Below are 26,403 nucleotides of genomic sequence, written 5' to 3'. Positions count from 1 at the left end.
AATTGCAACCTTTAAACTCATAATGATGTAGCCCTTATTTGCTATGAAAAATATTAGACCCCTCTTCCCAAAAACGTCACATACAAGTCTCAGCATCACAAAAGTGTGGCTTACTTTTCTATCTCCATCTGATCACATACCAGATGTAGATTCTACTACGAAGAGCCTGGTGTATTCCCATTTACTCAGGAGTGAGTATACCGGTACAACTGTGCACAACCTTTACTTTCTATTGACAGATGACAACCAAGGTACATACCAGCTTTTCACCAGCTTTTTAAGTTTAGCTTTTGATACCTACCTTTTGCCAATAGCAAGAGTATCCCCTTTAAAGAGGTGCAGAGAGCAATCCAGTGGGTTTTGGTGTGAGATCACACTCCAAAAACTTTCCTGTGTGATCCTCTTTTAGCAATTTCCATGCAAAATTTACAGCCGCTTTTTAAAACTCCAGATGGATTATTACAACTGCCTGAAAGGGAAATTCCTGAAAGGCAACTACGAATGCATAGTTAGTTCTCTAAAGCTGTATTGAACTGTTTTGAACTCTGGAGCATCTTTTAACTCAGAAGCTCAATACATCATTTCCTTCCTCTACGTAACCAGCACAAAATGCATGTATTTTGTGCTTAAGGTGCTGGAATACAAAAAACAAGGTGCCTTGTGCAAGTCAAGCACTATGAGCATCAACTGTACACTATTTTATCTAAGAAGTTCACTCGGTGGATTAGACAGCCCCATTCCATCCAATTGTGATTCTATGAAACAATGAACCAACTTGAACAGTTAGAAAAAAATCCCTTTTATTTACAAATAAAGAGCATTCAGGGGCGGAAACACAACCGAAACCCTACATACACACATACACACTCACAGGCACACTAACTTGTTCCATTAAATCCACTGCATGCTGCTAAGGACCTCACTTGCACCTATTCTCGGCATCACTGCTCAATCCGGACCACCACAACTGTGACGTTATCTGCAGAGCCTCGCTGCACAGCCTTGTTGGCCAGCCTGTTACAGGCTGCTTCATACCGAGCATCAGCAGCTGATTTGGCATCTCTCGTGGGAATAGTTTTGTCCTGTTGGGAAGCAGAATACACAAATGCGGGGTAGTTTCTTTTCACTTAATTTGCCGAGAGCACTTCAGTGCCCATGTCTCTCATTCCCAGAGTAACTTCTAATTATTTACAATGTTTGTAATATCATTCGTTCACAAAAAATCACCTGGGAAGTATAGGGACTTTTCAACACCCACAACCCCTGGTATACTATAAAGTACAAACATGGACATAAAGTTAGAAACACTTTTTTTTAAAAAGTATTGTAATAAAAGTAAAATCAGCAGCCGAGGATACAGTAGTGCCAAGTATCTATTAAGCACTAAAAATGTGGCTTTAGAACTAGAAAGCTTGGGGGGGGTGTATAAATGTCTTCAGCTGGCTCTGAAAAGGCCACAACATCAATGGAGTCTTTCTTGGGGAAGGCATTCCACAGCTGGGAAGTCACCAGTGAAGGGGCTCTTTCCTTCACAGCAAACCATCTCATTTAAACAGAAACACTCAAAAAAGGGCCTCTACTCAGTCTTGCAATTAGCTACCTGCACTGTCATCTGAAAGGAATGTTTTGGTGTTTTTGTAAACTTGCCACAAGCCCCGCTGCCACCTGCTGCTATGGGGACAGAGGGACCATCTCTCTTCTGCCCCCTTCCCACCTGAAACAGCAACTAGACATATATTAAAGTTTACATGGTCCCTGCTTGGTTGAATCAGGGCACGCAACCCATCAAGTGGATGTCTTACATGCCAGCCAAAGAACAAGAGTGAGTTCCTCTTCCATATTCCTTTCCTAACAAGCAGCCCTGTCTCTTCTCACTCAAGCCTATCTTCCCCTTACCTCCAAACAAGACATAATGAAGTTCACAGCTTCATCTGGTGAGAAGACTTTGAAGAGACCATCACAAGCCAAGAGGATAAACCTGGAAGAGCAATAAGTGATAAGTTTTATGGGGGGTGGGGGGATTAGGACCTAGAAACAAAACAGAACACAAGGAGTGATTTAATGGTTTATTCTAAAGACAGCCCACTTGTATTCTCTGCATTTGTGTACTTGTGTCAGGTTTTACCTGTCGTTGTGTGTAAGCTGGCAGCGCTTGACATCTGGCACAGAGATGACCCCAAAGCGCTTGTACTGCCCATCCCCAATGGAGCGAGAGACTTCCAGGACACCCAAGACACGTCCTTCCCTACAAAAGTGGGGAGAGAGAGCCTATTTCATCATGTCACTGGGTTTAATCCCCAAAGTTGCCAGGCTAGAACAGGGATGGGGAACCTGTGGCCCTGCAGGTGTTGTTGCGAGCTCAGCTCCCAGCAGTCCCACGCAGCATTGCCAACGTTCAGAGAAGATGGGAGAGATATTTCAACAGCACCTGGAGGGCCAAGGGTTCCCCACTTCTGAGCTAGAAGTATTTGGGACCAAGGTGAATCCAGTTTACTACGGACTCTAGCTAGATGCTTCACAAGTAGTCTATACAATTCCTTTTGCAACTTTACCGTATAATTATAGAACTCAAGAGAAAGCAATATGTTTTGATCACAAATTGGCACTTGAATGTTAATTTGTTAATATAATCTGAACACCTGCCCTAGTTATGCATTTACTTAAAATTTGGTTGAACTTGTTCAGTATGGCACACTCCCATGTGCCCTTGCAGGACTTTTTCTGAGAAATTCAAGAAAAAAATCTTCATTAGGAGACCAAGTGGCAACATGTGCATGCTTTTCAAGTATAAGGAGCTACATTCAACCCTGTCATCTCCCTGTTCTCAGCCACTCTTTAAAGGGATCTCAGGAAGCAAGAGCTGAGAAATATTTCTGCTTGAGAACCTGGAAAGCTATTGCCTTTCAGAGAGCAACAGCACTTGGCTCTATGTACCACTGGCTGAACTAGTTAGAAGGAAGCTCCACCACATGGCAACAATATTTTCAAAGTCACAGCAGCACCTTTGTTTTTATCATGCAATGACTCAACAGCACCTTTGGTAAGAATCACTTGGTCTCATTAAGAAGAGAGTTTGACATCTGAGCAGCTGGATTAAAGCTATCTGGCCAGCAGTTAAAGGGCCCTGTTTGCTCCCAAGGTCAGATGAACTGTCATTTTTACAGAGTCACATTCTTTATACACCCCACCAATAAATACAATAGCAGTTCATATTCATACTCTATATAGCTAGGAAAATACTAACTTATTTCAACTATTAACATTTATCCACATAGGTAGTTAAATGATGGCTTCTAACAAAATAAAAAAGCCAACACACATAGTCTACAGCTAACAGTTAATAAGAATTTTCCACAGTTCAAATGAGCATTTACATTGGGCGGCCAGAGGGGGGTGATTTGCAGCTAAAAAACCCAAATGTTGCTGAAGGGCTATTGGAGGAAGAGAAGAGAAACCTGTTACCTGACATTCCCTCCAGCCTTTTGGATCCTCATCCGCTCGTCGTATTGAGTTGGGTTATGTTCTTTACTGAGACTTAAGGCTGTATGTTTCTGACTTTCTTCATTGTAGCGACACAGAAGCGCCTGCACTGACAGAAGAACCCGCATGAGCAAGTAGCAAGGATTGCAAGTCTCTGCTTGGGGCAATATAGGATACAACTTTCCATTAAGCAAACCCTTAAACAACTTCTAAGTAAAGGTAAAGGGACCCCTGACCATTTGGTCCAGTCGTGACCAACTCTGGGGTTGTGGCACTCATCTTGCTTTATTGGCCGAAGGAGCTGGCGTACAGCTTCTGGGTCATGTGGCCAGCATGACTAAGCCGCTTCTGGTGAACCAGAGCAGCGCATGGAAACACCGTTTACCTTCCCGCCGGAGCGGTACCTATTTATCTACTTGAACTTTGACGTGCATTCAAACTGCTAGGTTGGCAGGATCAGGGACCGAGCAACAGGAGCTCACCCCGTCACGGGGATTCAAACCGCTGACCTTCTGATTGGCAAGTCCTAGGCTCTGTGGTTTAACCCACAGCGCCACCCGCGTCCCAATTTCTAAGTTAAGTAGTGTCACTCTATTGCATGGCTCCAGCCTCACTAATAATAATAATAATAATAATAATTTTTATTTATACCCCGCCCTTCCTGGTTCAGAAAACTGGGCTCAGGGAGGCTAACAACAAATTTAAAACACAAAATGGCCAGAGCCTGAAATTGGCTTGAGCTGAGAACATCTTAAAAATTGATGGAAAGACAACACCACTGAGTCTTTAACGCCATCTAGAGTTCACCAAGAAAATCCAACGGATCACAGAGCTGCTCCAAAGCACATTTCCTCCCAACAACTAAATTTGGTGGACATATTGCAAGGTAATGGCAGTGCTAAGGTACAGCTGCTACAGCATCTTTTGGTGGAACTGAAAAGATTAGCGTCACTCAGTAACAAGAAAAATGTATTGAAATTGGACCCACAACTTCTAGTGCTGCTTACCCTGCTGTCTCCAAGGTTGGCAATATACAAAGTATTATCAATCACCAGCACACAGGTTGCTGTGGAGCCATCCTTCCAGGCAGGTTTCCTGTAAGCACAAGAAAGTGGAAACAAAAAAGTGAGTTCAAGCAAGTTCCAAATTGTTCCAAGAGTCATGCTGCACAATTATGGAGACTGAAAGCCCAATGCAAAAAAGAGGGGGGATTAATGGACCACTCACAAGTTTAAGAACACACCTGTGCTATAGCCCCCCTTGCATTTTGAAATGGTTGAGTTCACATGAAGGAGTGTACAACTGGGTATGTATACACCCACCCACAAAGACTCCTGCAATGGAAAAATAGTTATCAAATTATTATTTATTTATTGCATTTATAGCCCACTTTTTTTTTGCCAAAGGTGCTCAAGGTGGAAAATGGTTCTCACCGCCTCAATTAATTCCCACAACAACCCTGTGAGGTAGGTTTGGCTGAGAGACAGTGACCGGCCTAAGGTGAGTGGAAGTGTGTAGGGATCTGAACCCAGTCTGACACTTTAACTACTATACCACACTGGCTCTGCAGGAGCAAAAAGGGGGGGGGGGTTATGAAGGTGGCTTTGTTTTAACGCTACTTGACAACTTTCTTTCTCATCTGTAGGGAACATCTGACAAGGGGAAACATGCAAACATCTTTTCTGAAGCGATACAGTCCCAATTACGCTTAACACAATGCCTTTATCAGGCATAGGCAAACTTGGCCCTCCAGATGTTTTTGGCCTACAACTCCCAGGATCCCTAGCAGGACCAGTGGTCAGGACTGATGGGAATTGTCGTCTCAAAACATCTGGAGGGCCGAGTTTGCCTATGCCTGGCCTATATACCTGGAAAGTTTACACTTACTGGCTGGAAGCCTGCTTGAGAAACTCCTCATCGGTGTATTTGAAGGTGTCCAGAAGGCATCTTCTTATTGTTTTCTCAACACTGGGCACATCTCCTGTTATGAACACGAAAGAAGTGATTAGCTACTTCCCTCAAAACATATTCTGTGCTAGACAAATCAAAATTCTTGCTCAGGATTACCTGAAATGTTGCTTACAGAATGTATTATGACTAAAATACTAATTTCCAGTGTCTGCTAAAAACATTCCTGTTTGGCCAAGCCTACCCAGATGCTTAAAACTTTAATCTGTTTTAGTATATTAACTTCTTGTATGTTTTAAGATATTGAATTTCCCTCTCTGATTTTTTGGTTTTATCCTTTTGTAAACTGCTTTGAGGGTTGTTGTTAGTTTTTTCTTTACAATCTTTTCTTTACAATCAAGCGGTGTATAAATTTTATGAAATAAATGAAAATCTGCAATTCAGATTAACCGTTCAGGGAGGGCACTTTGCAACTGGGGTGTCCCTGCAAGGAAGGCTGTCTCCCTAGAGGCCACCCACCATCCTTCACTTGCCACAGGACAGGACTGCAGAATAGGACTTCTGAAGGCAATGTCATAGTTTGGTTAAATATATGTTAGAGAAGGCACTCCTTCAGATAGCCTGGCTCCAATTTCTTTAGGGCTTAAGCAGGACCCCAGGACTATGGTGTGAAGGGACACTGTGTTGAAGCTCAGCAGGTCTGGGTCTGTCCAATGCCTGAGTGAGAGGCCACCCTGCAGTCACATGTGTGCCAACTTGGCTTTTAAGGGGGAATAAAGGCAGGATACAATTTAAAGGAAAACAAATAATTGAAACCAGGAGTTTTAACTGGGTCCAGAAACGGATTGGGAGCCAGTGCAGCTGATAAAAGTACTGGGCATTGTGTACCCAAACAAGCACAAAGTTAGTTTCTTCTGAGCAAGCCTCACCAATGTGCAGCAGCAGCAGCTACACTGCTTTAAAACTAGTGCTCAGCAAGCAGGAAACCCCAGAGAATGATACTGCACACACACTGCACTCCCCAACCCCCAATTTTACCTTTAGGGAATTTTCTGATCAGGTTTTGATGCAGGTTCTGTGCTGCATACTTTGAAGCTCGAACTCCTCCATGGCCATCAAAGACAGCAAAGTATGAGACACGGGTACTGTAAAGGAAGACAAGATTGACCCCATTCTCTGGAAGTGGCCAAGAAACTGACAATGTGCTGAACTTGCATCACTAGCGGATCTGCAAAAAGCACAACCTTCCCTCATCCATGTACCACAAGGATAGGCAATCTGGTGTTTAACAGATGCTGTTAGACTCCCAACATCAGCCCCAGCCAGCATGGCCAATGGTCAGGGATTACCGGAGTTGCAGTCCATGAACAGGGCAACAGGGTCCTCCTTCCCGACATGGATTGCCTACATACAGGTTTCACATTTCTCTTTAAATTATGAATTTGTCAATGTGTGAAGCAGCCCCCAGTATCAACAAGGACCCAGATCCTAGGTTTTCCAATGCCACTGGTAGAATCTTAACAGTTACACAATTAGAGATCTTGCCTCTTTAGAAGAATACAGAATAAAAAGGATGGAAAGCAAATATCTGACGTGCTCTTTTAGGATAACTTGGGCCCAATTTTCTGCTGTATCTCCCAGAATTACATCTGTGAGGAAAGGTGCATTGAGGTGTGAATGTGTGTGTTCAATAGGAACAGGAAGAATCGCACCGAGTTATACCAACTGCCCATTTAGTTTAGCATTCTGTGCCCACAATGGCCAACCAAATGTTTTCTAGGAGCCCAGAAACAAGGCCTAAGTGCAACAGTGTTCCCCACTCAAAGGCATGCCATCTCCAACACCAGAGCTAATTTATTATATACAGTGGTGCCCCGCAAGACGAATGCCTCGCAAGACGGAAAACTCACTAGACGAAAGAGTTTTCCGTTTTGGAGGTGCTTCGCAAAACGAAGCTCCTATGGGCTTGCTTCGCAAGACGAAAATGTCTTGCGAGTTCCTGCGGTTTTTTTCCCCTCCCCCCCCCCCTTTTTCTAAGCCGTTAAGCCGCTTATCTGCTTATCCGATAAGCTGATAAGCCGCTAAAAGCCGCTAAAAGCCGCTAATAGCGCTAATCCGTCAATGGGCTTGCTTCGCAAGACGAAAAAACCGCTAGACGAAGAGACTCACAGAACGGATTCTTTTCGTCTTGCGAGGCACCACTGTAGATATGTCTAATAACCATTGCTGGCGTAACACATTTCAAAAAGGAAAACACTATTTCCAGACACCAAATCAACTGGAAAGCAACTTTAAAATTATTGTCCACATATCGCAAAACAGGCTATTCAGCACAAAGTAGGACTAGGACACACACACACACACACGAGTCAATATGACAATATGCAAATATAATACTCACATCTGAGAGGGGAGGGGGCTGCACTCTTCTGTGATATCATTCAGAATGACATGGGCATCCTGCATCTCTTCTCGCTCTCCCTTCCTCTCTGCCACGTAGCCCTTCAGACCAAGGATACCCGCAGAATCTAAAAAGAAAGCAAAAGATACACACAAGATTCAATCCTTGAGCTCTCTTTTGCACAACATCCCATTAAGTGGCCATTTTGCTTAAGACAGTATCATTCTGAAAACCTCTTGGTAACAAACTACATGTAAAGCTTTAACTAGACTACCAGACAGCAACATTATAGAATAGAACACACCAATTAAGAGTACACTAGCAATGCCAATAAATCAAAAGACTGAAAGCACCATTCAAGGCAATGTAGGAACATTCCCAAGTTGTATTCACATTCAAAAAGAATCTGCTGGCAGAATACATTCTAATACGAAAAAGCTGTTCAACTGGGGTTAGAACCCTCTGAATATTCTTAATTTTTAAACCTTGTGGCATTACTGTGTTAGCCACAGCACTAGATTGAACAGCTACAGCTTGATCAGGTGCACCAGAGAATACGTCAACATGGTACACTTCTGGGATTTCTACAAATGCAGTTGATGTGAACAGAAGCAGATGTGACTCACGTCATGCCACTGTTGCCACATTACAATTCAGTTGGGAGATCGAAAGATGTTTTTGCTTCTACACTCTAGGTTAGCTTGGATAATCTAAGAAGCCTTCTACCCGAGGCAGATGAGGAAACAGACGGAGGCTGTATGGCATGGCAGCAGTTAGGCCATGTTGCAAAGAGCACCAAGAAAAAAAGCTTTTGTGGCAGTGGATAAAGAGACATGGACACAGGCCTGTCTTCAGATCCTCATTCATCTTATTAGGCAATTCTTGTTTTGAATTGTGCACAGCACCTTGTTATTGTGAGCCACACTGAGGACTCAGCTGCCTGAAAAGCAACCCAGAACTGTCATGAAAAAGCTACCACCACCAGCCTCTCTCACAAAGTTGTTCTGAGGAGAAGAGGGGGCAACAGATACATACATTGTCCTTCACTCCTTGGAGGAAACATGGCTTACCGATATAATACAGACACAATAGTGTCTGCAAGGAAACAAGAATACCCTTAAAAGCAGGAAACTCTGCAGAGGTGAGACATTTGTTCATGAGCATCTTATACTCCTCCCCCTGCTCATTCCTAAGAATGATCACAACAGGAAGCAATCTCACTTTTGCCCTAATTTAAGGCAGCAGTAGAATAGAAAATATGTGGCTTCAGAGTGTCTGAAAACCTTTACAAACTTTCTTTTCCACAAGTTCTTCACTCCCATTCTTCTCTCCCTCCGTGGATTTCCTCTTCTCTCCCTTCCCATGGCTCACGGGAAGAGAAACTTGCTCTGCAGGATGTGAAGCTGAGGAACAAAATGTTGGTCAGTTATTTTATTTATCCGAGTCATTTACTCAAGTGATACTGTGACAGAGTACACAATCCCTGACTGGCTGGGATTATGCAGCCAGATGAGATGGGCCAAATTATGCTGTAACACTGGCTACACCACCCTTGATTTCCCCTTTATATAATCCTAGCTAGAGGAAGCTCTAGTATCAACAGCAATAAAAGATGGTACCAAAGCAGTTGCCAGTGGGGAAGTGAACAGCCAACACACAAGAGCTGAAGAGACAAAGAGGGTGGAGGGAACAATCCACCTCCTTCAAACCACTACTTTTGAGCCTGAAAATGTTCACATGTGACTATTTGATGAAGCCCTTCAGTTAACCAACTTCTGAAGCACTCAAGCATGTTTCATTCTCAGGTGTGATCCTATTACAGCAGTGCAATCAACAGCAAGACAGAAATGTTGAGACTACTGCTCACCTGAGTTTCCGCTGCTGGCAGGTGGGAGGTCGTCAAAAAGCAAAGAGCCTCCAGTTCCTAAAACACAAGGAAACATGTGTCCAGAATCCAGGTCCCAGAGCAAACAGATTTCTCAGATAGTTTCATAAAGAACACACAATCTATAAAACAGCACTGCCAAGCTAAAATGTCTGTTCTACAGCAACCAGCCTTTGTATTATCAGCAATGTCTCTGTAATCACTCTACCGGTAAACCTGAGTGCGATGTAGAAATGCTGCTTGTGTAGCAAGCCGAAGAACAAAAGTAAACTTAGGCATGTAGCTACACATTACAAATGCAGGCTTGGATGGTCAAGGCCCTGTGATACAGGAATGGCGCCCATGCTAAACAAAGAGACAGGGTTCAGCCAAGGGGTAAATCACAGTTGGGACATCAGCACAGCATCTTCCCAATCCTACAGGCACCTTGAGTCAGAGAACCCCCCCAGCCAGAAGCAGCAACTATATCCATCATTATTCACTTTTAAGTGCCAGTCAAAAATGTTCCTGTTTACTCAGGCATTTGGTTCTTAGTTGGGACCATATATGATGATACCCTACCCACATTTTGGGAAATTTTTAGCCTCCAGGCATTACTGAACTAAAATGCCCACCATTTCTGTCTGGGGCTCACAGAAGTTGTAGTTCAGCAACATCTGGAGGATCAAAGGCCCTGCACTAGTGTGTTGTGGTGTTCAAGCTTTTAGTGGGCCAGGGTAGGATTTGTTTTTTTCTATAATATTGCAGGATGAGCACTTTTGAGTAAATAGCTGTTTTATTCTTTTTATGTTTTAACTTGTATTTTTTTTAAAAAAATTTACAACTGAAAGTCACCTGGAGACATTTTACATAGCAAGTAATGAATGCACATTAATAAATAATAAACACAACTTCTTGCCCAGGAGTAAAGGCCCACTTTGTGATGGAGTTTCGACATACATGTAGTAAGTTGGGGCTGGGACAAAGAGTACATATGGCTTGAAGAACTGCCATAAAGAAAAACATTAGTCAAGGAACAATGGTGTCCTGCTTTTCTCAAAGGAGCAATGGTGTCCTTCTTTTCTCAAAGCAAGTTACATACATGAAGAGGATTAAGAGTGCCTGCTAGTCTTCCCCTGAGGCATAAGGAGGGCACATCACTACATAAGGGCCTAACGAACAAAACAAAAGGAGGAAAAGGAGATGACCATGCTAGTCAGTGAAAGACATGATGTATACAAGAATCATACCAAAGTCAGTGCTGCTGACTGACGGAAGTTCATCAAAAAGCAAAATTCCTTTCTGCCCTTCTTTCCCTAAAAAATAAAGAGACACAACAACAGATATCAATTTGAGAACATGTGACCACAAGGGACAGATTGACTTCTTTCTTTTTAAAAAAATAATCATTCCCCTGGGGGCAGAATCAGTTGCTCCTCCTCCCTTCCTAGCAGCTAACAGTCAAAACAATACAGTACTGGAAAGTCACGGAAGCAGCAGCAATTACAGTACCTCGGAAGCCGTTACCCATGCGTGTGTATGTGTGAGTGCGCGCTAGGGCTTTCACCCAAGGAAAGGACGCGCGTGCGCGCATCCCGGTGTCAATACGCGACGCGTGCATCCGTGTACGAGTTCACACGCGCATGCGTGCTGCACCGTGTTTAGCAAAGCGGGGCTAATCCTGGGCATGAAAAAAACAACACAGCCCGTGCATGCGCCCACCTGGGGCCTTGGCCGCTCTTCGAAGGGACCATGGCTGCGCAGGTGGCCCCGAGTGCAGGCGGCGCCTTCCCTTCCCCGCCAAGAAATGAGGCGAATTCAAGGCTCCGGGAAGGGAAGGAGGGCGGGCGGCTAAGCTCCAGCCCGGCTCCTGAGGCCGACAGCCGAAGGCTCCTTTCCGCCAAGCGGTCGGCGAAGTCCAGGCCCCGAAGGGCGCCCGGGGCGCTTACCTGCCACCGCCTCCACAGCTGCCGAAGGGGCCGCGTCGGGAAGGTCCCCGAACAGATCCATCCAGCCTCGCACTCGGCGGCGGCCGGCCCGAGCCGCGGCGACCTCCTCTGCCTCCTCCTCCACTCGCAAAGGCCCACCTGGATGCCAATCACCGACGTGAGGCGGAGCTCTCATTGGCTGCTCGCCTCCCTCGGCTAATCGCTCCTTTAGAGGGGCGTGGCTAAAGCACCCTCGCCAAAAAACAACCAAAAGAAACGCGGGCCTTTTCATAGGCCAGCCGCTCTGGAGGGCGGGACTAGAAGGTTGTAAGTCAGGCTCCGTTATTCCTATGGCTCAGGGATCAAGGAGGAGTTGGCGCCTGCCAATCATCCTTAGGGGCGGGCCCGCCAGTTTTTCGTTCGAACGCTCTGATGACGCGCCGCGTTCTGCTACTTTTCTACCCTGCAGTGAGATGCTTTTTTGCAATAGCGGGAGGCGGAAAAATATTGACGGGGCACCAAGAGGACGAGGCTTCTGCGGGGCGGGGGATCTTGCCCCTCATGTTAGCTTTGTAGGTCAAATTAATGATCCTCCACAGGTGTGCTTTGAAACAACTCCTCCCCCCGCCGCTGGGATGGATTGGTTACTTTTTTGTAACAATATGAAGCTGCCACTAGATGATGCCTGAGCAAGGCAAGAGGAAGTGTGGATGATATGGGACCTGATTTAAGGATAAAAAGCCAGTGTTGTGGGGTTTTTTTTGGGGGGGGGGGAAGGTGGCGGCAAAGGCATAGCCGCTGGGATCAGTGCATAGCTGTCAACTTTTCCCTTTTCTTGCGAGGAATCCTATTCGGAATAAGGGAATTTCCCTTTAAAAAAGGGAAACGTTGACACCTATGGATCAGTGCCTAAAAAGCACGAGACAAGTGGGAAAGTGCTTTCTAAGCACAGGACAAGGCAAGGATAAGTGTAGCTAAGGCCCCTAATGGTGGGAGAACACAGGATGCAGAGTATACGGGAATCTCAGCAACCTAATTGAGAAGGCGAGAAGCCCATTTTGGTTTTGACCGATCGAGACTCAAAATCTTGGCTGATGAACTGGAATTCTCACAGAGATCGGTCAGTAATTCCGACCTACCTTTTTCCCATCCTTGCTCTAGCTGGGCAGCTAGAGGCAAAATAAGACATTGCTACTGCACCCTTAGTAGTTGTGTAGAAGAGGGAATCGAAGTAGCTCTTGTATCACCTACTTGGCCACTGTCGGAAAAAGAATGTTGAATAAGACAGATCTTTGGTCTACTCTAACAGAGCCCTGTACTCTTTTGCAACTGTCCACCCAGCCTACATTAATTGAATTGTGGTTAGAAAAAATATTTGCTCGCTATGTCTTTCAGCTTATCCAGAGGTGCCATAGGCTGCAAGGAATGGTGTCCTGTGATGTTGGGTTGGAGGGGTATTTAATATTGACAAAGTGGTCCATAGGCTCAGTGGTAGAGCATGTGCTTTTATTTATTTATTATTAAATTTATTTCCTGCCCTTCCTTCCAAAGGAGCCCAGCGTGGCAAACAACAAGCAACAAAACAGTAGCATATTTAAAACAATTCCAACACAGATGCAGACTCTGAAAGAGTCAACTTAAAAAGCATGTTGAAAGAGGTAAGTCTTCATCAGGCCACAACTGCTCTGATAACCCCCATGCTTCCTCTTCTCCTTTTGCCCTAGTTAGCTGTCTTTCCTCCTTTCTTTCATCTCCCTGTTGTTTCATCTCCCTGTCATCCTCCATTCTCCAGGCTTGCTCTGACCCACATTGGGTCACATATTACATAGCCAGGAACTAGGAGAGTCCACCTCTCATATGCATCTGCCTGTGTATTAAGATTGTCAGCAAAAATTCTGGTCTGGGTGTTCCCCACCTTCATAAGTTTATGTGAGTGCCTACCAGGGACAAGACCTTTTCTGTCAATATGGAATGTCCTCCCCAGACATGTTTGCCTGCTGACCACATTAATGTTAAGTGCCAGTTTTAAAGTTACTTTGCCCCAATTTTTAACACTAGTAATATCATTCTTTCTTTTTTTCTCCTTTTAAGATAGTCTATATAATATATAATTGTGCTGCTTATTGTGCATTTGCTGACCATGGGTGAACGACACAATGGAAGTGTTCTAAATAAAATAAATTATTGTCTTAACTGCTTTGGCGAGTCATATGTTGTGTTAATAAGTTGTAAGCCATGTTGGAGATCGCTGGACATCTTTAAAATAACACCAACGTGTAGAATATCACTCTCATGACTTCTGAAAACAATTTGAAGGTTAAAAAAAGTGTGTACCTTTGATAAAATTTGGTGGGGCTGCTTAGGGCAAGATAAAATTGTCTTCTGTGCATAAGAAGAGTACCTTTCTCACCTGGCATGTGGCCTATAGGGCATGGACACCAACTGGCCATCAACGTTATAGGCACAGAATATTTAAAGGAAAGCTCTCTTGTACGAACTGGGAAAATAGTACTTTCCATATTTGTTTACTTCTGAATTTAAACCCCCCCCCCAAAAAAAGAATGCTTTGTTTTGATGAAACAATACAACATTTGGTTAAGAGAACAAGCCAGAGGTCAAGAACAGAGTGTCCACTATTTGCATAAATGCCACATTTATTTCTTTAACTGAACAATGCCTTAAGTGTACACAAACAGTTGAAGACCCTAATTTCCAACACTCAATAGCTTTAAGACATCAAGAAAACTAGACTCGATTACTTCAGTATTGTTATTTATACAGTGGTACAGGGTGTGTCCACAGCAATCACATATATACAAAGCAAGAGAAATGGTCTCCCAGCATTTGGAGATGATGTCACAGGAAGAACTCATTTGGACAAACTAGATAATGGAAGCACAGGCAAAATAAGATTAATAAAAAATAAAAAGTAACCACAACCTTCATTTTTATACAGTAAGATCTTGATATTGAGTCACAGCTCATGAATGATAGTGATCCTCCCTACAGTTCATTGAACACACAACAGAAAGAAACAGTAAGAGCATATTAGAGAGTTATACATCTTGTGTTGTCACTTTTGCATGTTACCATATGGATAAGCAACCGCCTCTTAGTCCCACAGTTATTAGCTAATTGCGCTGCTTTTACTTGTTTCTCTGCTTTCCTGTTGCTCCTTGATAATTTATAAGACTACTTATACTGGGCTCTGCTATCCCCCTACAGAAGGGCAGTTCAGAGAGCATTTGATATTTTAGGTGAGCTCCTTATTTCCCAATAATTTATTGGAATGGGAAAGAGTTTTATGTGAACAAAATAACACTGGCTTTTACAGTTACTGAAGACCAGTCTCTAACCAATATATAATCTATGGAATGGGATAAGTAAGACATAATCTGAAATTATTTTTCTTGTATAACATTATTTTCTCTCACCAGCCTCCACCTTGAGATAATTATAATGATATGGTTGTGTGAAACAGAGCAGAGATGGAAGTCCATCCTGTCAGTATTTTATGCTTCATTTAATAGGTTCCTTTTCCTGCAGGACTTTCCAAAATATGCTTTATTCAGAAATGCTGTTTTTTGCCCCCTAACAAAGGTCTAGATGATACTTGAAATTAAACAATTAATAAAAGGATCATTCAAAAATCTTTACATTTCAAATTAAGTAAAATGACAGTAAATCAGTGGAGACTCTTCTCAGATTGTCTGAAGAGTGGTTGATAACTATATCAACGTGGCTTGACATTTTGGCAATGGATAAAGCCATAACCAGCAGAAAATATGCCAAACATAATGATATGCTGGGTTATCTAAATAACACTATGATGGACCATTAGATCTCTGTTTAATATTCCAACTAAAGTACTAAACAAACAAATCCTTTCAGGATATCCATGCTAGCTGGAGACTGGATGATCTCCATTAAGCTATTGTCAATTTGTTGAGTTCACAATTCTTTTTTTTTTGTGTGTGTGTGTCATTGCATTTAAGCCCTGAGTCAAACATTGCCTTTCATTTTTAGGGGCTTTGGGTCAAGCCTTTGATCCCTAACTCAAGTCAGTCATGTTGTCTGCAGGTTTGCTGGCCCCAGAAACATGGAACACTTGAGCAAGACCAGACTGTAGCCCAATATTCACACTGTCAGGAACATGGTCTTCAGGTTGGCTGACCTAAGCCATGCCTCTTATCAATCTATCACTCCCCATAAAATGCAGCTCTTCCAAGCTCTACTTCTTCATTCACAAGGCAAGGTTACATATACATTTTTGCATCTCTTGATTGTATGGACAAGGAAGGTACTGACACAACGTCTTCATCCATTGCCACTAACATAATTAAATCTCTTGACAATTTGATATGGACATAAATGAAGTAAAATATTTTTAAAGTTATGTTTTTGTATGAAAGATAAGTGTTGTGATCCTATATATGACTTCCTTGTTCTAGGACAGCCTTCAATCCTGTGCATAATTACTTGGGAGTAAGCCCCACTGAACACTGAAAGACTTACTTCCAAGAAACATGTTCAGGGCTGTACTTGTCCTGTTCTTTTTTAAAACAAGTACAGATGATTTCTTCAACGTAGCCCAAGGTAACTTTGAACTTATAGCATGACAATCACTCAGGACATTTCAGAGAAATTCATTAGTTGGTTGCTGTCTGACTGCAAATTTTGTTGTTGAAAGGCTTCTACTAGATCAGACACTGATAAGAGAGTAATAATCACCACTGATTAGAAACTGAGAATCAGTTATGGATTTTAATTATATAATATTTAGACTTAGGCTGGGAAGTTAAAATGAATCAAAGTTGCCACCAAGGGTATTTAATTTTGCTGTTTATGCATAAAGGGAATGTAAACCATGGGGATTAACTACCACATATTGATTTGAGTGGGCTGTAAAATAGGTTCCTATATATAAAGAGTTAACAGGAGATTCTTAAAATCAGATATGAGTCATGCTTAATTGATTGGTGCCAAAAAACTATTATTTGTTTTACTTTGTCTTACCCAAATTTGAAATAAAATTGACTATTTGTTTTACCAGAAATAATTGCTGAAGATGCAGGTGTATTTTTGAAGGAGACTTTTAACATATCACTAGATACAAGAGTGAAAAGAGGTCTCTTTTATAACACAGTGTTCAAATCTTATACAAGGGTCCTATCAGTCTTGCTACGTAAAGTAATCTATTTCAAACCTACTTTTCTCTTAAAAGAAAATGACAATGGTTATTTCCAGACAATCAGTTTTGAGTGTAATAAACATATAGTAGTTTTTCACTTATTCTGAGAAGCCCAGGCCCTTGAAGATGCACTTCTGCTTGAGCAGATATTGTATTTCTCCCAAGTGTTCCCTAAATACTGTGAGAGTTTTTATTAAGTACCTTGGAAAATGCAATTCTTCTCTCAGATAGTGCAACTGTTACTATTTTCAACTGCTGTGTAGGATGTGGTTGTGTGAGCGTCACAGGAACTTACTGAACACTGCCTGCAACAAAAATGATGATAAAGTGGCCCAACTTGTTCCTCCGATACCATGAATAATGGCCGATGGGGAAAGGGTGAAGCAAATCCCCCTCCCACCATTCCTTTCTTGGGAAAACATGAACTCACCTCCAGCAAAACATCCCCATTAAGATTGAAGGTCAATTTCAATGTTACATGCAGATGCACGTAGCATCCCACTGATAGATTGGGGAGGGGGTGTTGACTGTTTCTTTAAATGAAAAGCAACCTTTGGAGGTTGCTCATGGGAACAAATAATGCTAGTGGAGAGGGCGTTTAATCCCTTCCCTACCAGCTATTCCTTTTGCTCAAAATGGGAAACCTGCTAGGCAGCAAGTGCAGTATTTGAAAGAAAACCAAGATAGGCTCACAAAAATAGCTGACAGGGCCCTCTCCCATCACTACACCGACTCACTTCCACATCTTTTCTTTCAGCAGAAATGAGATGCAGCATAATGTATGTGCGTAGGTGGAAAAAAACAACACCACATGATAAACAGAATGTACATTTTTCAGTGAAGTAAATAGAAATAAATACTTTATAAATATAATCTCATCCTACTCTTTCTTGCTCTATCAAGTAAAATGTCAATAAGTTATGAATTAGCTGAACACAATCCTATCACTTTTATCTCCTTTGAGTAACATGTTTTATAATGTTCACACTTTTACAGATTCTTTTCTCCTTAAATTGAACAGTTGCTTTAAAAATTAAATCATTTTTATTTTTAAAAAAAGACTCTTGCTTTGTTAGTGGTCATATGTCACCTAGGTCACCCAATAAAGAGATGGGCGGAAGATCACATGTGCACAAGGATTCCAGGGTGTACCAGGCTTCTAAAGTTACAACAGAAATGAATTTGGCCAATGAAACTGTAACTTGAGATGGATCGCTCTGTGGCGCAGGCATCTGGCGGGATGAATGACAGAAGAGATCCAAATTTAAAATGGGGACCCTCAAACAGCACCCATTATTTCACTTGGTTTGATGAGATGGGCGGCCCTTTAGGCTAAATTCTGGTTTGGGCTGTCCTCCGTCTAGACAGTTTGGACCTGTCAGAGAAACCAAGGAAGAAGAAAAATGAAAGGATAGGGAAAAGAAATAAGGTAGAGGAATCTTCAGAACCCCAACCCATGTTCAAAGAGACAAAAAACAAACCCAGACTTCTCAGCTGAAGCCTTGAATGTCGTTCTTATTCTAGATGGTGTTCTTCAACATTGGATCCTCTTATTGTTGGACTACAATTCCCATCATCCCTGACCACTGGCTAAGCTGTTTCGGAATGACGGGACCTGCAGTTCAACAACATCAGGACCCCCAAGTTTGAAGAATTCTGGTCGAGAGGGGTTTGGGATTTTAAGCTATTCAGTTACCTTATTGATCCAGCCAGGAGAGGATTAAATGCATACAGCCAATCATGCATATCCTTGTCGTTGCTTGCCTGCAACAGGATCCCACGATGTTCAGTGCACACTGCGAATGTGTTGGGGGTCTAAAACGGGGGTGTAAAGTTGCATGTGAGACTCAGTTGTAGAGGAGAAGCATACAAAGAAGCATACAGTAAAATGCAATGAGTGCATATATTATAGGCCAAACCAGATGGTCCCAGATCCGATGACTGGCGTTGCAGCAGCCCCTGCCCCCAATAGTTTGTAAGACAATTCAACACTTTCTTTCTCTAGATGTGTAAGTCACAGTTCCCTTTACAATTATCAGGCCTGGCTCTCTGTCCTCATCCTGGAGGACACGTCCATTCTTCAAAGTGTTCACTGCTATTACTTACACGGTCTACCTGCAGAATCATCCTGCCCAGATGTCCACTCCACTTCAGCCTTAGACTCAGCTCCTATTTTTATTTAAAGCACAACTGGACAGGAGAGGGATAGGATCCGAGAGATCTTACCTCCCACATCCCTCCTCCTCCCTGCAGGACTGGAGAAATCATGAGCATAGCAATGTCATTAAAGGAAAATATATATTTTGATGTTAAAGAAGTGGGGGAGCATCTCAGATCTGGGGACCAAATGTGGTCACCCAAACCTCTCTATCTGGCCCTCAGGACTCTCCCAGGCTACACCACCCCACATTTCCTCAGGCTCTAACCTGCCCAGCTGCAATCCTGCCTCAAGTTCTTTGCTTGGCTGTAATGTGTTCTTGAACTGTGGGTAATGGCTTGCCCAGGTATGGAGTGGAAAGATGTGTGGGTGTAGGTGCCTCTGACTTTTGTGTGGCTGGAATGTATGCTGTATAAAGAGATGGCCATCTTCATTGCTCTGCTCACTTTTTGCCTTTGGTCCCACTCCTACTCTAAGAAGCAGCACTGCTGTCAAATCATGGCTGAGGATATAAGGATGTCCTATAAACCATACTTAAGACATCAAATCTGTTGTCGGTTCATTGGTTTGTTTCTAGTAGGCCAAAATATTAGGTTGACACTAACTGCAATACCTGCAGAATGTGTTTCTAGCTGTCTTGACATGGCTTTGCACCCCCGCACATTCAAGGGAGGAGACTCTGAAACCATCAGGTGCAATTGCCCTCAACAGACAGGCTAGATGTAGCTTGTTCAGAAACAGGTCTGGTTATGCCACTTAAGATTCTCTGTCTCTGCTGTCATTCCTTTCTCTGTACTTCACACTCTTCCTGGATTTTAGCCATTGCCATGGCCTCTTCTTTCCCTTACAGCCCAGTCTCCAATAAATTACCCAGAAGCACTAGCTGTGGACTCTCTGATTTTGCCCAACCTATGAAGTTGTCCTTACTTTCAGCATCGCCTGCTGGTCTTCACTGTATTCCACCTGAGCTGATGAGAGATTGAGGACTGCTCTCTCCACAGAGTCCTTGTCGGTGTTGTAGATGTAGACATAGGGGCGTCTCACAACCACATAGCGCTTCACCCACCCATTTGTGTGGGGCTCCAGAAAGTGCAGGTAGCCTTTCCTGGAGACAATAGGGCTGTAGAGGAGACACATTGGCATCATGCTTTGTAAATGCATAGAAACTGCACCACACATATTGATTTCTAAAGAGTTTTAGCACCACCAGAATTGTGCCTTTGTTCCTCCCTCTGCCCCAGAAGTTATACTCCTGTGGATGCTCTTGACTTGTTTGCTTCATTTCTCTTTTTCTGCATGGAGATCCCTATCATGTGGGGAGGTGCACATGTTAAGTGAGAAGGCACATGTGATGCCATTACTGGACTGTGTGATTCCTTGGTTCAGAATATAACATTATCCATTGACATTGTTCATCCTCCATATGATGTGGAATGTTACACCCCTGAGTTACATTCTAGTTTGGATGTTAATCGGAGCCAAGGAAGAACTCCTCCATTCCACAACCTGCCCTACCAGTGGCTGCTGCTGCTGTTTGGGCAGCAGCAAGGTGAGGTGGGGAAAATAATAATAATAATAATAATAATAATAATAATAATAATTTTATTATTTATACCCCGCCCATCTGGCTGGGTTTCCCCAGCTACTCTTTGCGGCTCCCAACAAAACACTAAAGACAGTTTAAAACTTCAAACATTAAAAAACTTCCCTAAACAGGGCTGCCTTCAGATGTCTTCTAAAAGTCAAATAGTTGTTTTGTATTTCCTCCCCTTTCCCTCCAGGCCACCTGGTTCATTGGCATGGTCATATTCCAGGTGACAGGAAGGGAGGAAGGGAGGAGGGAAAGAAAAGAAGAAAGACACCCCACCCTCTCCAAGCCACCCCTGCCAGAACAGCAGTAACAGCCACTATAAAAAGGTATTAGGGAGCTCATAGAGAGAGAGTGGACACTGTCTCTCCCAAAGAAGCAATCGGGTCCAATTTTAGTTCATAACAAAACAAGCTATTTTCTGATCTATTGGAGGAATTGATTTGCTTGCAGGGTCTTGCCCAGAACCCATTTTCATTTCTTAGAAATAGCTCTGCTCAATTCAAAAGGAATGCACTCCTGTTAATTATTGCATTCTTCACCATGCAACTGCTTCCCTCCCAAGGGAAGAGGCACAGAAGAAAAGAAATGTACCATGTACTTAGGTCAACGAACCCTTCAGTTTAGTCAAAAATAAGATGCTTTCCACAAAGCCCATAACTTGTACCTGACCCGGATCTCTTGAATATCAGGGACCAAAAGGCGCTGGGTCTCCTTTTCATCTTCAGGCCCACAGGTGGGGGATTTCTTTTGTTCTCCTTCAACTGTGAGCTCAAATTCAGGGCTTTCTGCCCTTGAAGAGAGCTGCAGAGTTCTGCAAAGGAAAGGCAGGTAGGTATGTAATTTCAACTCAACTTTGGCCTCCTTAAAAAAATAAGTTGACACAGCGTCTGAAACTGTGCTCATAAATGTGTCTGTAGACTGATCTGAAATTCTTAGCTTTGCCATCTTCCTCACCTGGCATCCGTGCCACTGTACCGTCCTTCAACCAATGATGGGCAGGTGGAGGAGGGGGTCAAGGTGGAGCCACCAAGGGCTGGCATGGAAGGGTCTCTTAGCAGAGTCACTGACATTTCAGATAGCTGTACACAAAAAGAATTAATCGCTGGAGCTGCTTGCTTTACTGCAGGCCTCTCTAAACTAAGAAGTACAAGGTGAGGATGAGCATCAAAATCAATTTCTATTAAAAGTTAATGTCTACTATTTTCAATGGGTAAACTCTGAGTATGATGACTTTTGCATACAGCCCAATGAGCTACTGAAGTACCTATGCCTTTTATTTTCCCAAATATGGCCCTGTGGCAAATGTTTCTAGGTGCACAGGAAGCTGCCTGATACAATTGATCCACCTAGCTCAGTATTGTTTACACTGACTGGCAGGGTTTCAGACGGGTCTCTTTTAGGCCTACCTAGAGATGCTGGGAGATGTTATACATGCAAAGGATGAACTCTACCAGTGAGCTACAGCCCTTCCCCTTCTGCTTGTATGTTCCCAGAGAAGGACATAGTCATGGGGTGTTTTTTCAACATGCACTTTTATTCCCACAATTCTGTCCTCAGAGAGTCAGCTCTTTGCACCTGTCTGTCCCTGAAAGAAAAGTGCCACCTGCCTGACAGCTAATTAGCCACTGTGGATACAGTTTCATACCACCGTTTCCATCAGTATTCACACATCTTGGTTGAGTAACAGGGCACCCCACAAAAGCACAGAGTTTCTCTTACCTTGCTCTCACTTGCGCTGACACAGACATGGCTGTGGGTGTACTCTCTGTTGAATGTGTGTGTAAGGAGGCGCAAGCACTGTAGAAAAGATGTTGGGGGGGGGGAGAGATTAAGAGATACAGGTTGTAAAAAGAGGCTTGGCCCTGACCAGGACAGAATTATCTATTATACTAAGCATGCTGTAGAGCAGGAATAGTAAACCCTTTTTCCAGTCTGAAGATCACATTGATGGTCCACTACATCTCTAAGGGTGCATGTCAGCAATGGGCAGGGCCAGTGTACAGTATATACGTGCACACACACACACACACACACACACACACACTACATATACAGCACACATACAGAGCACACACACAGTCGACACACATACGGACCACACATGCACCCTCACCATATATACTGCACACACAAAATCCACATCTTCATGCATCAATCTACTTAAACAGAGCTGGGCATCACAGTGCCGCCTTGTAACTAGTTGGATATAGATGATGTGTGAGGATAGTGTTATTATATAGTTTAGCCATAAGGTGGCACTGGATCTAGTTGGATCTGGATGGAGACAGGAATTTCCTGTTGCTGTTTTGTTCCTGTCAGAGGGAGACCTTAAAGCCCTTGCCTAGCTTTGTAACTGGCATGTCCTCTAAGCCTCCCACGGCAGACAATATAGTTCATGTGAAACATCTAAACCAGAACAGAGAAATTTACGGCAAGACCACAATCTCCTCTGCTCAGAAATCTCATTTTCACTCCCTTCCTCAGCTCCTGCTCGCACTCAGGGAAGACCATCTGTTTCATAAATGAAAGGCAATGCTGAGACTTGCAACCGTTATCCAGCAGTTTGGGCCCCATGAGAATGCAGGTTCCAGGGATGCCATTCCCATGCCATGCCAAAGACAAAGATGTAACTGGCATGGTGTTGCCCCAGAATAACATATACCTTGACGGCAAGTTCTTTCTGCCTCTCACTGGGGGTGTCCAGTGGCAAATTCCTCCCCTCAGGGGTACCATCTGCTGAGATTGGAGAGGAGACACAAGATGTACTGCGGGAATCCGAGTCTTCACAGGAGCTTGAGGAAAGGGAATCGAGACCCAAGCGCTGGGTTGTCTCTAGTTTCTCACGCAGAAGCAGGTAATGCCTTGTTTTCTCAACCTGCGGAAATAAACCTCTGGCTAAGTAAGGTCACAGACATCTGCAGAGAGTCATCTCACACAGGTCAATCCACACAGCTCATGTCTTCCCACCCTTCCCGCCAACACGGATATGGATAAGGACCACTGGGCTTGAGTCTTACTTCTTGCAGGAGGCTCAGTTTCTCCAATTCCCACTGATGATCCAAGATGAGACTGTCGCTGCGGGGCCGCCAGCCTGCCAGGTTCTCCTCGCCTCGCACATACGCCACAGATGTGTCAAGCACACGTCTTCGTCTTCTTTGCATGCCTGCAAAGGACAAAGTTGCAGGTTGCATTCAGCATTGCTCATGCCCAGTCTGCAAAGCATGTGGGCAGTGTTTCTTTTAAAGCAGATTTCCCAACTTCACATATTCCCCATCAAGGCACTCCACAATTAAAAAAGAAGAGAGAAATGAACATAAAGCATACTGTACTAGTGGTAAAGCGGTTTCTACATAGGAGTCCGTAGTTCTTCTCTACTATACAATAACTAACAGAACAAATGCCTTTGCACAGATTTAAATCCTCATTTGGTTGGCAAGGTCATTTTGACCAAGCCGTGCCCATCTGCCCTCATCAGGTAAAGATGCAACTTTGCAGGGGCCAATGATCAGTTGATTGTCTCTGCTTGCAAAGTGTTGTCACCTGGTGTTGTCATTGACAGGTGGGACAGCCCAACCTACCTGTTAAAAATGGGTTGGGTTGGGAAGGTAAGGGTCCAGTCCATTGGCTAGATCTGCACCCCTGTTTTAGGGCATCATATTGTTTAGGCATGCAGCCTTCCTCTCCCCCTCTGCCCCAAATCCTCAAAATGCAACCAGAGGAATGGTGCATTACTAGTTTTCACAACACTTAGTTTTCACAACACTTCCCCAAAAAAGCATGATGTTTGGGCAGTTTTCAAGTTATGTTGCACTGACATTGCAGACAGATATGCTTCTGTGGATGTTTACAATTCAGGTATTAAGATGCAAAGGGCCACCCATATTCATTCATGTAAAATAAATAAGTCTCATGGCAACAGTAAAATTGACTCTCCTAATGTTACACATTCTTTTCCTCTTAGCACAACCCCAACACCCCCCTACGGGCCTCTCATGATGACAATGCTAATTAGGACCATCAGAAAGTGAAGCCAAAGCCAAAGCCAAAGCCAAAGAGAAGTTTCTCACCTGGACTGCCAGCATCAGCCACCCGACAAAGGCTGAGTTCATATACCCCAGTTACACGGTTACTGCAAGGAAAAAGAGTGAAACATCAGAGCATGGTGTTGGAATAAATGACCTTCATGTGCATGTGGCACATTAAATGCAATGGCCAAGATAACATCAATTTTTTAAAAGGAATCCAGAGAGGATCCTGGAAATTACAGTCTAGTTGGCTTTACATCTGTCCTAATAAAACTGGTAGAAAGTACAGTATTGTTAAAGAAGGAATAACCATATAAATATGAGAGAACAAACCTCGTTGAAGCGTAACCAGCATGGCTTCTGCAAGGTTAAGCCCTGTCACACTAGTAATGGAAAGTATTTCTTTACACATCACAGTGTTAAATTGTTAAATTATGGCATTATCTCCCACAAGAGGCAGTGATGGCCACCAACTTGGATAGAATTAAAAGAGGATTAGACAAATTCATGGAGGATAAACCTATCAGTGACTACCAGCCACAATGGCTATTGCCTCCATGGTTGTGCAGACAGTATGCTTCAAAATACTAGTTGCTGGGAGACTGCTGTTGTAATTTAGTCCTGCTTGTGGTCATTCCATGGGCATCTAGTAGGTCACTGTGAGAACAGGAAGCTGGACTAGATGGGTCACTAACCTGACCTAGCAGGACTATTCTTATATTCTTAACTAATAAACATTAGTTGGTAACCCCTATGTTTATATCTAGGCTTATATGCATTCTTTCCAATAAATCAAAAGTATTTCTTCTTTGAGGTATGCTCTTATTCTGCCAGCAGAACGGGAAATGAGACTTCTTTACCTTTCTGAGGCTCGAAGGCTCCCACTTCCAAAAAGATTGCGGATGGATCGAGAAGCAGGGAGTTTGGCATCTCTGGAGTAGAAGACCATGCAGAAATCTTTGGTGATCACAGCTGGTTGGGTGCAGTTCTCCATCTAAAATAGGAGGATACTTGCTAGGTTTTTTTTAATTTTAAAAATGCTTTCCTGGGATGCTCTTGGCTGTTGGTACACAATGAAAGGCTCTCAGATGGTGTGAGTTTGCCTTCAAGAGCAAAATGATGTTCTGCAGCAGATTTCCCAATGATGTCATGCATGTATCCTTAATAATCCATAGATGTTTATATCATTGCTATTTGGAGCTACTCTCATAAAACTACAGTCTTATATACACTTTCCTGTACATACAGCTACATGGAATCCTTGCTTTAGAAACCTGGCACCTAGCAGAGTACTAGTATCCCTTTTTTCCTGTCTTTAGTTAAAAACAACAATATTTCTCATGCATATCAGTTAGTTATACTACAGGCAGCAGCACTTCATATGTGTTACTCACTGCCTTCCTACCCAGTAGCAAATGCCTAGGTAGGTATCATATATCATAGAGCTATCATCCAGCATGGCCCATTGTTATAATTTGGATTTGCTAATTTAAAAGATTTTTTATAACAGCCTTCATTCTTTTTAGAATTTCAAGGCACTCTACATTCAGTTAGATCAAGCATAAAATACAACAATAAAACCATTGTTTTATTGCACTTCTTATGCCAGAAATATAAGGTCAAATTACACATGATGGTGTCAGAAAGAAAACAAAATTCCCAATAAAAAATAAAAAGCAGTCAATGAAGTCCGCAATCCTTAGCAGAAGACAGCCAGGTAGACAAGAGGTACATAACCCTTTCCCTTCAGGCTCCCTCTCCAGAATATATGTATCTTTCATTGGGGCTTTTTTTCAGCTAGAACTTGCTGGAACTCAGTTCTGGCACCTCTAAGACAATGAGGGAGGTGTTCATAAT

The 26,403-nt window shown here is 43.2% G+C and overlaps 2 protein-coding genes across 23 annotated transcripts in view; both read right to left on the bottom strand.

Annotated features, from left to right (window-relative positions):
* Positions 1–783: 783 nt before the first annotated feature.
* On the bottom strand, positions 784–11,792 carry ILKAP (ILK associated serine/threonine phosphatase). Its single transcript, XM_081006698.1, has 12 exons — positions 11,603–11,792; positions 10,904–10,969; positions 9,657–9,713; positions 9,073–9,192; positions 7,790–7,916; positions 6,427–6,533; positions 5,368–5,461; positions 4,488–4,575; positions 3,463–3,584; positions 2,126–2,245; positions 1,897–1,978; positions 784–1,082 (listed from the first exon to the last, which is right to left on the bottom strand). The coding sequence occupies exons 1-12, from the start codon at positions 11,775–11,777 to the stop codon at positions 942–944; spliced, it is 1,299 nt and encodes a 432-aa protein (XP_080862824.1). The 5' UTR covers positions 11,778–11,792; the 3' UTR covers positions 784–941.
* A 2,425-nt stretch (positions 11,793–14,217) lies between these two features.
* Positions 14,218–26,403, bottom strand: part of KIF1A (kinesin family member 1A) — a 116,619-nt gene continuing 104,433 nt past the window's right edge. For 12 of the 22 annotated variants that reach the window (XM_081006631.1, XM_081006642.1, XM_081006646.1 and 9 more), the window contains 10 exons: positions 25,407–25,540; positions 24,589–24,650; positions 23,539–23,684; positions 23,184–23,396; positions 22,241–22,318; positions 21,476–21,600; positions 21,186–21,332; positions 19,858–20,050; positions 18,469–18,587; positions 14,218–18,147 (listed from right to left, as the gene is read on the bottom strand). In XM_081006631.1, the coding sequence (XP_080862757.1) occupies positions 18,105–18,147; positions 18,469–18,587; positions 19,858–20,050; positions 21,186–21,332; positions 21,476–21,600; positions 22,241–22,318; positions 23,184–23,396; positions 23,539–23,684; positions 24,589–24,650; positions 25,407–25,540 (1,260 nt within the window). In that variant the 3' untranslated portion in view covers positions 14,218–18,104. The remainder of the gene's footprint in view (positions 18,148–18,468; positions 18,588–19,857; positions 20,051–21,185; positions 21,333–21,475; positions 21,601–22,240; positions 22,319–23,183; positions 23,397–23,538; positions 23,685–24,588; positions 24,651–25,406; positions 25,541–26,403) is intronic. The other 10 variants (XM_081006652.1, XM_081006632.1, XM_081006633.1 and 7 more) reach the window with 1 other exon arrangement.

Source organism: Podarcis pityusensis (genome assembly GCF_964106645.2).
Source record: "Podarcis pityusensis genome assembly, chromosome: 5".
NCBI lineage: Eukaryota > Metazoa > Chordata > Lepidosauria > Squamata > Lacertidae > Podarcis > Podarcis pityusensis.
Note: the sequence above shows the minus strand (reverse complement) of the source record. Positions and strands in the feature narration are given on the sequence as shown.

Excerpts from the sequence above, each read along its gene's own strand:
- ILKAP (XM_081006698.1), bottom strand. The coding sequence starts at position 11,777 with ATGAGAGCTCCGCCTCACGTCGGTGATTGGCATCCAGGTGGGCCTTTG. Across the intron at positions 6,534-7,789 it reads AGCCCCCTCCCCTCTCAGAT|TACCCGTGTCTCATACTTTG; the intron begins GTGAGTATTATA and ends CTTCCTTTACAG. Across the intron at positions 3,585-4,487 it reads CCAACCTTGGAGACAGCAGG|GCGCTTCTGTGTCGCTACAA; the intron begins GTAAGCAGCACT and ends CTGTCAGTGCAG.